This window comes from Canis aureus, chromosome 11 (assembly GCF_053574225.1).
Source record: "Canis aureus isolate CA01 chromosome 11, VMU_Caureus_v.1.0, whole genome shotgun sequence".
NCBI classification, from domain to species: Eukaryota; Metazoa; Chordata; class Mammalia; order Carnivora; family Canidae; genus Canis; species Canis aureus.
This window is the reverse complement of record NC_135621.1, coordinates 26,058,363-26,074,562: the sequence shown is the minus strand read 5'-3', so window position 1 is coordinate 26,074,562 and position 16,200 is coordinate 26,058,363. Positions and strand designations below refer to the sequence as shown.

General features: G+C 41.7%; 1 protein-coding gene across 7 annotated transcripts in view; it reads left to right on the top strand.

The window, feature by feature from the left end:
* WBP2NL (WBP2 N-terminal like) overlaps positions 1 to 15,749 on the top strand; it is a 35,037-nt gene extending 19,288 nt beyond the window's left edge. For 2 of the 7 annotated variants that reach the window (XM_077914277.1, XM_077914283.1), the window contains 4 exons: positions 1,202 to 1,312; positions 4,440 to 4,923; positions 14,466 to 14,535; positions 15,619 to 15,749. In XM_077914277.1, coding sequence (XP_077770403.1) covers positions 1,202 to 1,312; positions 4,440 to 4,858 — 530 coding nt within the window. In that variant the 3' untranslated portion in view covers positions 4,859 to 4,923; positions 14,466 to 14,535; positions 15,619 to 15,749. Of the gene's footprint in view, positions 1 to 1,201; positions 1,313 to 4,439; positions 4,924 to 13,145; positions 13,263 to 13,679; positions 13,841 to 14,465; positions 14,536 to 15,618 lie in introns of those variants that run through there. The other 5 variants (XM_077914279.1, XM_077914280.1, XM_077914278.1 and 2 more) reach the window with 5 other exon arrangements.
* The last annotated feature ends 451 nt before the right edge of the window (positions 15,750 to 16,200 follow it).

Genomic DNA, 16,200 nt, shown 5'->3' with positions numbered 1-16,200 from the left:
TCCGGCTCCCGGTGCATGGAGCCTGCTTCTCCCTCTGCCTGTCTTTGCCTCTCTCTCTCTCTCTGTGACTATCATAAATAAATGAAAATTAAAAAAAAATAAATGGGAAGGATACTAATAGGATATTAAAAAGGAGGATAACAGGGATAAAGAGGACTTTAGAATTATAGTGAATTAGATAAGATAATGCTAGTTATTGAAGCAGATAACCCCCCAATTATCAGTAGCTTAAGACAATAGATAGTACTGCTTATATAAAGGACAATCAGCAGGGGTGAAAGGGGGCTCTGTTCCATATAGTCCTTCAGGGACCCAGGGTGATAGGGTCTCTCCCATCTTTAACCCATGGCTTCCACACCCTCTCTGAATAGCCAGCAAAGAGGGAAAGAGTAAAGATTTCACCTGGGAAGCATGGGCCAGACCTGGCTGGAAGCAGCGTACATTACTTCTGGTCATATGCCATAGGCCAAAAATTAGTGGGATAGGCTGATAATGGCTCCCAAAGATATATCCGTGTCCTAATGCTCAGAATCTGTGAATGTTCCCTTGTTTGTAATTAACTTAAGGATTTTTTTTTAATTTTTTTTTTTATTTATTTATGATAGTCACAGAGAGAGAAAGAGAGAGAGGCAGAGACATAGGCAGAGGGAGAAGCAGGCTCCATGCACCGGGAGCCCGATGTGGGATTCGATCCTGGGTCTCCAGGCGCCCTGGGCCAAAGGCAGGCGCCAAACCGCTGCGCCACCCAGGGATCCCTAACTTAAGGATTTTAAGATGAGGAGATTACCCAGGTGTGCCCCAAATGCCATCACAAGGGTCCTTATAAGAGAGATGCAGAGGAGGATAAACAAGAAGTGCTTTCTTTCTTCTGTATCACATTGCCATTATGTTGGTCTTTAATGGATGTACCATGCCAACTTGATAGAATCTTCACTTGGAAATGTTTTCTGAATATTTATTTTGGTAAGTGCCATGCTGGGCCCTGAATAAGCACAGGCTAATAAGACACAATCTCTGCCCTTAAGAAGCATACAGATCAGGACAAGGAAGGTGTATATTTTTTATCTTGTATCCTGGGAGCATTGTTGGACACACATGTAAAATGATGGTTAATACTCTATTAATTATTTGATTGATAGCTGCTGTACATCTGACTTAAAAGAATTTAAAAATCCCTATTTTGCCAAACTTGTCTTCTCAGCCGCCAGAGGAGTTCCACTTGGAAGTGTAAATTACTGGTTCAGCACTCCAGGACTGTATGTAATTACTGGGCAGGGGGGTGTGATGTGCACCCCACAGATGCCTTGTCCAGGTAAGGATGCCAGGGAAGTTCTTCTTGGGAGGTAGAAAAGTATGCCAGGGGCTCAGAGATGCATTCATTGCTGGTTTGTCTCCAACTCTGTTGCAGGAGAAACAGGAGAGGTTTTGGGGAATTGGAAAGTGGTTGAGTCCATGTCTTCTTTCTAGACTGAAGCCCAGTGGCAGGGCAGCAAGGGACTGGGATTCAATTTCAGGCATACTTTTAACTGGAAGGTATACATATGGAGCATACCTGGGAAACTCCTGTTAGTGGGAACAGTGACTTCCTGCTTATAGCCTGAGCAGAAAAAGTGTGCTCTTGCCCACCTCCCCCTTCCCATGTCACACAGGCATAGCCATCATGCTTGAGCCATGCCCTTCAATCTCACTGAGGACTCCAGCTTTATGTACCCTTTAACAGTTGTGCCTCTCTGCAGTGATTCTCAAACGTGGTCCATAGCCTATTGGTGGGCTACAAAGGGTCTCCTAAAAGGCTGTCAGCAGGCCCCCAAATGCAGCCCTTTCTTGGGGTCTCCTTGGAACATGACATATGTGTCTATCAGCTTTTTGTTTTGTATACAACTGATGTCACAAAATTACATCTTTATAGTTGTGTGCCTAAAAACATTATCTAATAATTCTTTTAAATGCACACTTGTCTCTTAGAGGCACCTGGGTGACTCAGTTGATTAAGCCTCTGACTCTTGGTTTCAGCTCAAGTTGTGATCTCTGAGCTAAGATCGTGCCGTGTAGGGCTCTGTGCTCAGCTCAGAGTTTTTTTTTTTTTTTTTTTAAGATTTTATTTATTCATTCATGAGAGACACAGGGAGAGAAAGAGAGAGAGAGGCAGAGACACAGGCAGGGGAGAAGCAGGCTCCATGCAGGGAGCCCAACGTGGGACTCAATCCCGGGACTCTAGGATCACGCCCTGGGCCGAAGGCAGGTGCCAAACCGCTGAGCCACCCAGGGATCCCCTCACCTCAGAGTCGTCTTCAGGTTCTTTCCTCCTCCTTCCCTTTCCCCTTCTGCTCCTCCCCCACTTGCACATTCTCTCTAATCAATAAATAAAATCTTTAAAATAAATAAATGCATTAGTCTCTTAAACTATGTAGAAAACAAAAAAAATGGAATTACAAGCCATTGTTAGAATAATATTAGCTTTCATAATTGTCCAGTGATTTACCTTTACTGAGATCTTTATTTCTTTACATGACTGCACATTAACTGTCTGGTGTCCTTTCACTTCACCCTGCAGGATTTCCTTAAGTATTTTCTTGCCCTGCAAAAATGAACTCCTTCAGCTTTTGTTTATCTGGAAACATCTTGATTTCTCCCTCACTTTTGAAGGAATTTGGCCAAATGGAGGATTCTTGTTTGACAGTTTATTTCTGGCCTCTAAAGTTTCTGTTGGGAAATCTGCTAATTATCTCATTGAGGATCCCTTGTATGTGATGATTCACTTCTCTCTTGCTGTTTTCAAGATTCTGTATTTTGAAAATTTGATTAGAATGTACCTCAGTGTGTGTTTCTTTTTTTTTTTTAATATTTATTTATTTATTCATGAGAGACACAGACAGAGAGAGAGGCAGAGACACAGGCAGAGGGAGAAGCAGGCTCCCCACAGGGAGCCCGATGCAGGACCCAACCCCAGATCCCGGGATCATGACCTGAGCCGAAGGTAGGCGCCCAACCGCTGAAGCCACTCAGGCATCCCTCAGTGTGTGTTTCTTTAACTTCATCTTACTTGAAGTTCATTGAGCTTCCTGGATGTTTATATTCCTGTTTTTCATCAAATTTGGGAAGTTTACAGCCATTATTTCCTCAGATATTTGCCCTGTCCTTTTTTCTACTCCTTCTAGGACTTCCACAGTGGTATGTCGGTCTGCTTGATGGTATTCCACAGGTCCCTCAAGTTCTGTTCACTTTTCTTCAGTGTTGTTTCCGCCTCTCTGTTCCTCAATCTCTACTGTTTCCGTTGTCCTATCTTTGAGTTGATGGATTCATTCTTCTGCCTACTCAAATCTAAATTTGAATCCCTGTAGTGAATTTTTAATTTCACTTACTGTACAATTCAGCTCCAGAATGTCTTTTTGGTTTCTTGTTATGTTTTCCACCTCTACTGAGATTTGTGTTTGGTGCACACATCATTTTCTTTACTTCCTCCACATTTTCTTTTAGTTTTTTGAGAATCTTTAAGACTATCCTTTTAAAGTTTTTTCTAATTAGCCCAAATATAAATATGGATTACCACAAAATGGCTTGATAGTTGTCCATTCGTTGACTCAGTTAAACCGCTTTGGGAATGTAGCTAAGGAAATAAGTAAAGCCCAGGTTTGTTGTAATCTGAATTAGAAAGTTGGAAACAGGTGCCTCGGGGGCGCAGTTAAGTGTCAGACCCTTGGTTTAGGCTTAGGTGGTGATCTCAGGGTCCTAGGATAGAGCCCAGCCTTGGCTTCCACTCAAGACTTCCTCCCTCTCTCTCTGCCCCTGACCCCCTCCTGTGCTCAAGCTCTCAAGTGCTCTCACTGTCTCTCTCAAATAAATAAAATCTTAAAAAAAAAAAAAAAAAAGTTGGGAACAACATACTCTCCTATAGCAGGGGAATTAAGTAGCACCTATCCATATGATAAAATATTGTCTAGCTTTAGTGTATGAAATATGTTAATAATACAAAGAAATTTTTTATAATGTTAGATGAAAAGAGCCAGATAAAAAAATACATGGGTGTTATGATCATGATTATATAAAAATATTAACAGATCCTACAAAGAAATACACAAAAATATTAAGTTTTTGTCTCTGAAAGTGGAATTATAGATGACTTTTAAAGTTTATCTTTTTTCTATTTCCCAAATACATATTTCTCATATTACTTTCTTCATAAACAAAATTTGTTAGGTAACATATATATTTGAGCACAAATATAAGTAATGTAGAGATATAACTGTAGGGTTATTTTTCTTTTAATTTGAACCCCTCTACAACAGGAAATGATAAAGCCTTCACCTGGTAGTGGCTGAAGGATCTGGTTTTAGCATTATTCTGCCTGAATTCTATTCCTGTGTCAGTTTGCTTTTTCCTCCTTACCTATTCTTTGTCCACTCTAAAAAAGAAGTAACTGAATTTTTTTTTCCTCCCAGCATACCCATTTGTTGTCTATGGACCCCCACAGGCAGGATATGGACCCCCAGAGGTGGGATATGGACCCTCACAGGCAGGATATGGACCCTCGCAGGCAGGATACAGACCCTCACTGGTGGGATATGGACCCCCACAGGTGGGATATGGACCCCCACAGGGAGGATACGGACAACCACCTGGAGTATATGGAATCCCGCCTGCAGGATATGGAGCTCTACCAGCTGGGAATGAAGCTTCAGCATCTAGAAATGAAGTCCTACCAGCTGCAAATGAAGCCCCACCTCCAAGATATGAAGTTCCACTTGCTAGAAATAGAGTTGGGTCTGGCAAATATGTGGTACCTCAGCCTTCTCAGTATGACACTTCTCTTCCCCCTGCCTCATCTTCTGAGGCCCGTCCACCATCTTCTCTGACATAACCCTTGAAGACTCACCAAGCAAAATGGCACCCAACAACTGAATAATGATAATAAGGCAGACTCAGGTATGTGAGTAAAAGCATATCTGAGGTAGTGTGGCACCCTGGGGAAGGGCAGTGTTAGGGGGAGGATAAAGCTTTACTTCCATCCCTAGACTTTGCAAGCGGAGTTAACTCTTGATTAGATGGGCAAAGGAGAAGTAGAATTAGAGCTAATTCTCCCATAATTTGGTTGACATTGGGCTGCATTTTTCAATATATGTGAGCGTGGAAAAAGCTTCCTGCCTTTCTTTCTTCCTTCCCTCATTCAAGAAACATTAACACTGTTAGAAATCTCAAGTTGAACACTTAATTGTTTTTCATAGCATTGTTTATATTAGTAAAGGATGGACCAACCTAAATTTCCAATAGTGAGAATTTCATAAATCATGTTGCATCCATACACTGGAATATTATGTGGCCATTGAAAATGATACTTGGATGTGTAGGGTAAAGCTTCTTTAAAAAGATCAAAAACAATGAAACAATAAAAGAAAGCAGTGATAAGTTTGAATATATCAAAATTTGAAACTTCTGTATGACCAAAATTAAAAGATAGGAGAAAATCTCCAACATATGTGTTAAATAATTTATAGTCAGAGTATATGAAGAACTCCTACAAGTCAATCAAAAAGAAAAAAAATGGACAAAAGATGTGAATTCCCAGTTAACTGAGGCAATAGAGTGGCTCAGAAGCTTTTGGAAAGATGTTTATTCAACTTGACTAGTGTTAGGAAAATGCAACTTAACATGAAAACAATTTTCCAAAGATTTACAAATATTGAAAAGATTGAAAAATTTAAGTGTTGGGAAGAAACGCATGTGGGAAAAAGGTTATTTTATACAATATTGGTGAGAGTGTAAGTTGGTATGCATTTTTAGAAGGAAATTTGACAGTACCTTCTAAAAGTTAGAAGAAACCAACTCTTGATTTAGCAGTTTCACCTCTCAGTATCTATTCCTGAGAAATACTTGTACATGTGCACAAAGATGCCTTAGGAAGATGTTATTACATTGTTTCTAATATCACAACATTAGAAATAACCTGTGTACACTAATAATATTTATAAAAACTATGGCACATAGGCTGCATAGGCAAAAATTTCTGTCTTAGTGTTCAATAAGAAAGACAATTTGTGGGGATTATATACTACAGTGATTTTTCAATCCCATCAGACTGAATGTGCCCATAACAAATACTTTGTAATGTCTCCTTTAGATCATTGGAATGAAATCTGTAGACAACTATGATTCCACACTATTTCAACCAAAATCAATATATAATATCATAAATGTGATGTAAAGAAATAGTGGAAAACTAGTTGGTAATAAAATTTTAAGTATTTTAATATATAAATGCTCAAATTCCACCATACTAGAAGACAACAAAGCAATCAAGTGCTCACCTTCCTATACATAGATTCACCAAATTTGTAAACCCTAGGTATGCCAGCTGATTTGTATATGGTGTATTAGTGACTTGAATACCATGCTGGCAATGCCATTGGCAATGTCATTTTCCAAAATGATGAGCAATTCTTGACAAATCTCCAAATAAAACAGTTTAGTTTTGGGGGCAACCTGGGTGGCTCAGTGGTTTAGCGCCACCTTCAGCCCGGGGTGTGATCCTGGAGTCCAGGAATCGAGTCCCACGTCAGGCTCTCTGCATGGAGCCTGCTTTGCCCTCTGCCTGTGTCTCTGCCTCTCTCTCTCTCATGAATAAATAAATAAAATCTTTAAAAAAAGTTTAGTTTTCCCTTGATTTACACAGTGATTGAATTCCTGAAAAGTTCTGTATGTATTAAAATCATGTAAAACATGGTTAGGCTCTAGGCTTAAATGATTGTAAGCACATGTTTCACCTATATCAATGGCCAGAGATTCCTTTGAAAGTCATGAGGGGGGTGTAAGATAATTGTTCGGTGTGAGGAACTGCCCTGTACTTTTCAGGATGTCTAGTGTTCTTGACCCCTCACCTGTCAAATACCAACAGTGGCCTCTAATTGTGATAATCAAAAATGCCCCACTTACTTCATAATTTCCCCCCGGGGATCAATGCCTTCTCTGCTGAGAATTATCATTGTAGACTATTCTACAATACTCCAAGGTTTTCAGCCTCCTAAAAGCTCACTGTTCCCCAACTTTACCAACTTCCTAATTTCATTGGCCTTTTCTTGCTTTCTTTCAGGCTCATCAAGCCACCTAAAAGTAAGGCCTTAAAAATATTATATCAAGTGTTTTTAGATATTATATAGCAGAAGAGCTTCAGGAGCTATAGTGCACAATATTACCAGACCCAGAAGACATATAAATAATATATTTTTTCTATGCATATTTTGCAGGTAGCTGAAAACATGTGGTACATACAGTGTCTCACCTGACACATTACATTTTCATAGGGTTTTTAAGATCTTATTTATTTATTAATGAGAGACACAAAGATAGAGAGAGGCAGAGACACAGGCAGAGGAAGAAGTAGGCTCTTCATCGGAAGTCCGATGTGGGCCTCCATCCTGGGATCCAGGATCAGGCCCTGAGCCAAAGGTAGATGCTCAACTGTTGAGGTACCCAGGAGTCCCTCTCAGGGTGTTTGTTTTTTAACAGCATTGAAATGTAATTGATGCATTAAAAATTACATATATTTAATGTATAGTTTAATGAGTTTCACAGGCTTTAAGAATTCTTCATAAATAGGGGATCCCTGGGTGGTGCAGCGGTTTGGTGCCTGCCTTTGGCCCAGGGCGCGATCCTGGAGACCCGGGATCGAATCCCACGTCGGGGTCCCAGTGCATGGAGCCTGCTTCTCCCTCTGCCTATGTCTCTGCCTCTCTCTCTCTCTCTCTCTGTGTGACTCTCATAAATAAAAAATAAATAAATAAAAAATAAAAAAAACTTCATAAATATTGTTAGTGGCTATATGATATTCTGACATGGTTGCATTATTACGTATTTTCTCAATCCCTATTTTTTTTTAAGATTTATTTATTTATTCAGAGAGAGAGAGGCAGAGAGAAGCAGGCTCCATGCAGGAAGCCTGACGTGGGTCTCGATCCCGGGGCCCCAGGATCACACCCCGGGCTGCAGGCGGCGCTAAACCACTGTGCCACCAGGGCTGCCCTCAATCCCTATTTTAATTGTTTCCAGGTTTTTGCTATTTCAAACAACATTGCAATTAACTTCTCATATATGAGTTTTTTTTTTCCAATCTTGGATTATTTCCTTAAAAGAGATTAGAGTTACTGATTGATGCTAATTGTAACAATTAGGAAACCAGATGCTCCTATGTTGCCAAGGAGAGCCTTCCCTAAGAAAGTGGTGAATGTTAATGGGTCTTAAGTGAAAAGGGGGGGTTATTGAGTCATATATATTTGAAAAAGCAGATGGACAGATTTCTTTACTTCATGACTTCTCAGCACCTTGAATATACTAAGGAACATAAATCTCCAAGAGGGAGATATTTTCAGAATATACATATTTTTACAAAATTATTTGACTGTTTTATTCACTAAACATTTTAGAAAAGGGCAGCCCCGGTGGCTCAGTGGTTTAGCGCCGCCTTCAGCCCAGGGTATGATCCTGGAGACTCGGGATCGAATACCATGTCAGGCTTCCTGCATGGAGCTTGCTTCTCCTTCTGCCTGTGTCTCTGCCTCTCTCTCTTTCTCCTCTCTGTGTATTCTAATGAATAAATAAATAAAATCTTTAAAAAATTTAGAAAAACTATTATTCAATGGAACAAACTTTGGGAAACACTTTCTGGAATGAGGGTATATTAGAATTAAAGTATTGTAAGTATCTGGAATATGCTAGCCCTTAAAATTCTTCCCAACATTAGACAAGTCAAGGACCATTCTTTCCCTTGTAAGAAAAAAAAGTTTCATGTCCAGTTTGTAGAGAACAGGAGATCTTCTTGAATAAGGCATATGATAAAATAGAAAGTAGCTCTATATTCCTCTTAGAAATTACTGGCAGAGAGTCATAGGTCTAGGAAGCTGGAATGTCAGTAGCATTTTTGGTTAGTCACTTTTGTGACTGACAATATGCCCAGACACCTGTCATGAAGGAAAGAAGTAAAAAGGAAAACGTAGGTATACTTCTCTAAAGGTTCCAAACCGAGAATTTAGACCATATGGATCTTAAATGTGGGGCACAGGTTCCAGATCTCTTTCTCTTAAACTTTTTTTAGGAAAGTGATAGGATTTTTTTTTCTTTTCTTTTTTTTAAGATTTATTTATTTATGATAGAAAGAGAGAGAGAGAGAGGCAGAGACACAGCACGAAGGAGAAGCAGGCTCCATGCCGGGACTGGGACTCCAGGTTCGCTCCCTGGGCCAAAGGCAGGCGCCAAACTGCTAAGCCACCCAGGGATCCCCTAAGAGTTTCTTATTGAACCACCTGGGTGGCTCAGTCTGTAAAACATCTGCCTTTAATTCAGGTCATGATGTCAGAGTCCTGGGATCAAGCCCCACATTGGGCTCCCTGCTCCTCAAGGAGCCTGCTTCTCCCTCTGCCTCCTACTCCACCTGCTGTGCGCTCTCTCTCTCTCAAATAAATAAATAAAATCTTAAAAAAAAATAGCTTCTTGTTTTCTCACTTCTAAACCTCTCTACATGGGCAGAAGTGACAAGGAGAGGGAGAGATTCTCCAAACCAGAGGAGGAATAAAGTTCCCTCCATTCAGCTTTATGTATACTGGAAACTATATTTCCAGTTTCTGTTGGAATGTGATGGTGAGTTGGGAATAGAGTCAAGGGATGAGGCCTCTTTTATGCTGAAATAGTTCTCTAAATAACTGATATCTAGTGGACATATTCTGGAATTAGAGTTCTAAAAGAGTTGCAGCTAAACTTTGTCTTCTGCTCTTCATTCTAGTCATACCTGTATCAGATGGATTTTTTTTAAAGATTTATTTATTTATGATAGACATAGAAGAGAGAGAGGAGGAAGAAGTAGGCTCCATGCCGAGAGCCCGACGTGGGACTTGATCCCGGGACTCCAGGATCGCGCCCTGGGCCAAAGGCAGGCGTCAAACCGCTGAGCCACCCAGGGATCCCCTCAGATAGATTTTTTAAAAAGATATATTTGTTAGAGAGAGAATGTGTGAGTAGGGAGAGGGGCAGAGGGGGAAAGTCCTCAAGCAGACTCCCTGCTGAGTACAGAGCCTGGACAGGGACTTGACCTCAAGACCCTGAGATCTTAACTTGAGCAAAAACCAAGAGTCAGATGCTTAACTGACTGAGCCACCCAGGTGTCCCTATACCAGGTGGATTTGAAGTGAGGTTTAATAACCTAGAAGGGTTAGCAAGTCCAAGTCTCCTGAAGGTAGAATTCCATCATGTTCTCCCCTACAAAGGGAACCTGTTCTCCTGTTTCACCAGGCTACCCAAATACAACCAAAGGTTGTGATTGTACAGACATAGGACCAAACAGAGCCACAGTTTGGAATCATTTGGAGATATGTACACACCTATTCTTAGCTCCCACCACCTGGAATAGTTGTTCCCCTAAAGACTCAGTCAGATTCTTTATATAAGAGGCACATTTTATACAGAGAGCTTTGGGTCCTGTGTATTTAAAGGGATCTGATTTTGCTCCACCCAGGACAAATCCAATGAGAGTTCAGCTGGGACTGTTATGTGCTGAAAGGAGTAATGCTGGGTCATTCAGTTCCTCACTGACATTTTTAAAAAAGATTTCTTTAGGGATCCCTGGGTGGCGCAGCGGTTTGGCGCCTGCCTTTGGCCCAGGGCGCGATCCTGGAGACCCGGGATCGAATCCCACATCGGGCTCCCGGTGCATGGAGCCTGCTTCTCCCTCTGCCTGTGTCTCTGTGCCTCTCTCTCTCTCTGTGACTATCATAAATAAAATAAAAATAAAAAGATGTTCTTTTTAAAAAAAAAAAAAAAAGATTTCTTTAAATTTATTAGAGAAAGAGAGCACAAGTTGGGGGGGAGGTGGCAAAGGGAGAGGGAGAAGCAGACTCCCCACTGAGCAGGGAGCCAGATGCAGAACTCAATCTCAGGACCCTGGGATCCTGATCTCAGCCAAAGGCAGACACTTAATAGACTGAGCCACTAGGCACCCCTCCACTAACATTTTGGTTCCTTCCTTCCCTGAGCTGGTGGATTCATTCTTCTTCCTGTCTCTTCCCCAGCTGCAATACAGAACCTGCTCTTGCTTTCTGTATTTTTGTCTCTTCATTTCCTATTAGGAATACAAAGGGAAAGAAGCCCTTTTTTTCTGAGCTATCTGGTAGTGGACCCAGAGGATAAGCGTATTTTCTTTTTCCCAGATGAATGGATGCTTATTGGCATACTAGCTCTTATTGGCCTAGAGCCTTCTTAGCTTGACTGTCCTGTGGAATCAAGCGGAAGATGTATAGTTGGTGTGATTCTTTAATCTATAGATTAATATATGCAGGAAATATTGCATGTCTTTGTTTTCCTTTAGTTTAATTCTGTTATCAAGGTCCCCAGCACCATCTGTCTAGCTGGTGGTCTCCCCCAAACTCTTGAGATTGCAAAGGAATCCAGATCTTATGCGGCATCAAGATACCAGGAAAGCAGTTCCAGGTATCAGATTATTTATGAAACAGCCACTGCCCAGTCCTGGTGGTCCCATTAAGTCTAATAGCTTGGTTGTTTCCTTATGTCCCTGGAATCTTGGGTGGGGCCTGGAAGCTGGGTGTCAGAGATCCAACTCCATGTACCATGTCACCCCCGAACACTGGGAAGCAGGACCCCAATGCCTACTCCTTGAGAGCCTCTAGTTCCTTTCCCAACCTCTCAGATTCTCCAGCCCCCTATATACCTTCTACTTCTTGAGCACCCATTGTAATTCTAATCTCAGGATTTGGGTTTCTACAGAAGAAATAGAGAACCTTTATCTTCATGTAGACTTGGCTTTTCTTGTAGACGTGGCTTTTCTTGCCCACTGCCTGGCTGCTTGCTTGAAATCATGTATGTGTGACTGTATATAGAATGTAAAGACCCAATCCAAATTAATACTGCACAGATTCCCTAGCCATCTGGTAGAAAGTAAAATATATGGTGTCTATCCCAACCTTTACCTGGAGTATTTTTAAGAGAGGGAAGATAGTATGGCACACTCAACCATGGACTGCTGGAGAATAAACTTTTTTTGAAGGTTCTTAAATGGCTCAAGAAGAAGAGAGAGGGTCTATAGATTCAACCATCTGTTTGATTAGTCTAGCTATGTATTTAGTAGCTAATATTTTAAAACTTGTATAATATTAGGTAATTGGCATTTATTATTAAAAAAAAAACAGTTTATTGGGAAGCCCCGGTGGCACAGTGGTTTAGTGCCGCCTGCAGTCCGGGGTGTGATCCTGGAGACCCAGGATTGAGTCCCACGTCGGGCTTCCTGCATTGAGCCTGCTTCTCCCTCTGCCTCTCTCTCTCTCTCTCTGAATAAAATAAATAAATAAATAAATAAATAAATAAATAAATAAAATTTATTAATTGAACTGAATATTATTTAGCAGCAACTAACATTGAACACAGTTGTTTAATTCCTTTTAAGGCCTAAATAGTCATTTGACAAATCTTTGAGTACCTTAGTGAAAGCCACTGGGCTAGATTTTTAAATTGTGAGAAAAATCAGGGACAGTTTTATCCTCCACCTAAGAGAAAGGTAACTTTCTCCTGGGTTTGGAGAGGAGTTACTAGAATGTGCCTTGCTTTCCCCTTTGACTGTGTCTGTGTCTAGAATGCTTTCTACCTACCTCTCCCTACTGCAGTACTATGCTCCGTTTGGCTGCCTGGCAAAGTCCTATTCATCTGCTAAGTCCTAACCAAAGGCTCTATGAAACCTTCCTGAATTTCCAAACCATATTCAGATGTTATTTCTTCCTCTGTCCCACTCTTTTTCACAACTCCATTAGAGAGTATTTATAGAGTAAATTATCATTGCTGACTTATATGTCTGTCTCTGCCTTCAACTGTGAGTTTTCTGAGGATATTTATTGGGCCATTACTCCTAGTGCTATAGAGAGGGGATGGAGTTGTTTATAGTCCCTTTCTTCTAAGAACTTACTGACCAGTGTGTTAGGGCAAAAGGGAACTAGTTGTTAGATAATTGTTTGCCTCACCCTGCTACTCTTCTGGAGGATCCAGGGTAAGGAATTTCTGGTTATTGTTTTAATATCGGTTTTATTACTATTTAAGTATGGTAGGGCCAATTAATCGGAAAACAATTGCCATCAAAAAGATAATTTTTTATATATTTACAGATGCAAAGGCAGGGGCATGCCACACCATGGGTGCCACACTGGAAAGCACCAGGGAGGAGGGGAAACTGGACCAGAGTCCTTATTGTAGTTTCCATGAGAAGGAACAGGCAAGGCAGGGTAAGCAGGTTTAGGATTGCACAGTTTGAATAATTTCAGTGGGCTTGGGGGCATAGAGGCTGTCCCTGGTTGTCTAGTAGCTGGCCCGGGGGTAATTAGACCGATAGAGCCTCATAAAAGAGGTGGTTGGGAGAATGGCCCCAGAATGGTCTGCTTCCTTTTTAAAGGCACATTTACTGGCAGATTGTTTACCATCTTTAGAAATTGGCTGACCTTGAGAGGGACAGTCCTTTTAAGGGTAACAAGTCCCTAGATGTCCAAGTATCAGAATACAGAAAATAAAAGATATGATTAATACAGCTATAAAACTAGGTTCCTGGCCTTCCTCATCGGGTTCCCTAACTCTGGGTGGAATCTCTGAAAAACAGGGTGAAAACTTCTTTCTTCTGGGAAGATTTTTCTGAACTCCCTTTCCAGAGTTAATTGCCCTTCGGCTGAGCTTTTATTATTTCTGGTAAGAAGCTGTGCCAAACCTATTGGGATTGGTTGCGTGCCCATCTCCTCCATAACCTGTGTGCTGCTTGAGAACAGAGGCTGTATCCCATTGCAGAAATACCTAGCAGAAGGCACTGTACAGCGTAGGTGTCTAGTAAACATTTGTTGCGGGAATAAAGATGTAAATAAATTGTGTTTCTTGATTTATGATATACACACACAATGAATATATACACCACTAAGTTCTAGCCACCAGTTGAAGATTATAATTTACAGAATAAATTTTGTTTGGCAGGCTGTTAGAAAGGATTATAATTTCAGATTTTAGAGAAAACTGTCCCTTCTCTGGCTGGTTGATCTGAACCAACCTGAAGGCATGGTTATGTTTCACTTCTTCCTACCTTACAGCCATGGTTCCTACTGGCCAAAGCCACTGCTGGCAAGGTGGTCCCATAGAACTCATATGGTGTTTAAAGGGCTTTGAAAGTGAATTAGTGATCATTACTAAAGTTGGGTGCCAGGCAATGTGCTAAGGCACTTCATAAAACATGTCTCACTTTATCGCATAGCAATCCAGTGAGGTGGGCACTATTAATTTCTTCATTTTACAGCTAAGCATACTAAAGCTTGGAGACCTTAGGAAACCAAAGAATCCACACCTATTGAGTAGTGGAAGCAGGACATGAATTCAGGCTTCTTCCAGAGTCTGTGACCCTAACCTCTGACTGAGGAACCCATTCCCTACCATTCTTTTTTTTTACTCCACAGGTGCCAGGCAGTAGGAGATGTTTCCGTGCACATGGTGGCTCAATCCTCTCCAGACATCTGTGAGGTCCTGGTGAGCTCTGAGTCCCTTCCTGATTGTGGGCTTGATTCCTGGTGGTCAGAGGGCGTCCAATGTGGTATAGTAGGTCAAAGAGGGCTCATATTTCTCACAGGGCCAGATTGGTTCCAGATCCTCTGCTGCCATGTAACTGGGGTGTGGGGGTTGGAGAGCCTGAGGCTAGCTGCCTTCAAGTCAGCTAAGTTGGTACAGGAAAGAGGGATCTCTTGAGTTTTTCTTGGCCTTGTGCCCTCATCACAGTCCTGCATCAATGGCCCTAGTGATGCCCCTGAGTAAAGGGTACATATAACAGATGGGAGGGGAAGAGTTTGAGAGAGAGAGTAATTATGTCAATTGACCGACCCGTTTATGAGCTAACCAGGCACCCTGCCAGGCACTTCACGGGCATAATCCAGCAAGGTGAATGCTTGGACCCCAGTCTCATAAATTGAGAAACTGGAGCAGAAAGGAAAGCAAACTGCCTAAGGCACACAGCTGGCTAGTAAGTGACAGGGTGTGACCTGAACTAGGTTTTGCTTCTCATTCACACACACTCATTTATTGAATGCCTTTTGTGTCCCATTTCTCTGTACTTGGGATATCAGTGACTATACAAAAGTCCCTGATCTTATGGAGCTTTATATTTTAGTGATACTAAGATGCAGCCAATTCCTAAGCTATATGTTACAATAGGTATATTATATTCAAACTGCAGAAGAAGCAAAGACAGAGAAGTTGATAATAAGAGTTACAGAAAAGTACAGAACAAAGTGCGGGAGACTGGGAATGCTAGGGGTTGGTAGAGGGAGCAGACTGTAGCAGAGCGTTGTCAGGGTAGATGGTATCAGTGAAGATCTGAAGGATAAAGGAGCTAGCCATGCAGATACCTTCTGAAGGGTGTTCTAGGCAGAGGAAACAGCTAGTATAGAGGCAGCTTAATTCCAAGGTGACTCAAGAGATGATGAATGTGAGAAGACTCCTATTTTCAAGGGAGGAAAATGCTTGAAAACAAATTACAACCCAACCAGAGTGAGAGAGATCTGAACTAGTTTACGTAATAAAGCTTGGGGATGGAGACTGATTTCTAGGTTCTTCTAGGTTCTCGTTAGAAAACGGGCCTCCTTCCTGCCTATGTCCTGAGGAGAAAAGAGAAGCTAATGTAACCGAAGAGGCTGGGGTTACCCTGGCTTTACACCCTGGATTAAAGTCTGCTTGCTGTTGAAACACTTCTTCCGTGCCCTTGGTCTCTGTTTCTGAGGGCATCTGTGATATGCACTGCCTGGTGCTTATCCCTCGGGTCCACCCCATGGGCAGCTGGGACCTGCCTGGACTCTCAGCTTCCTGGCTGGGCTCTACACTTGTCCTGCTTCGATGGTTCATTGTCTGGTTCCAAGACAGATGGATCTTGTTAGTGCTGAAGTCTCTGAATCCCCTTGATGGAGCACTTGCCTAGGTTAGGAAAGTCTGCTTCTGACTCTCCAGAGAGAGGAGGACAGGAGTAAATTGATGCAAGAGCTGTGGGCCAATCACTTGTTCATCGTGCTGCCCAATAATTGTGCTCTGGGCTAAGGATCAGTGCAGGTGAGGCAGCTTTATGTTGTTAGCTCCATGCTGTGAGGAATCACAGACTGCTCCAGAGATAGTTTTATTACATTTTGCAAGTTTCCACCCTGTCCTAAA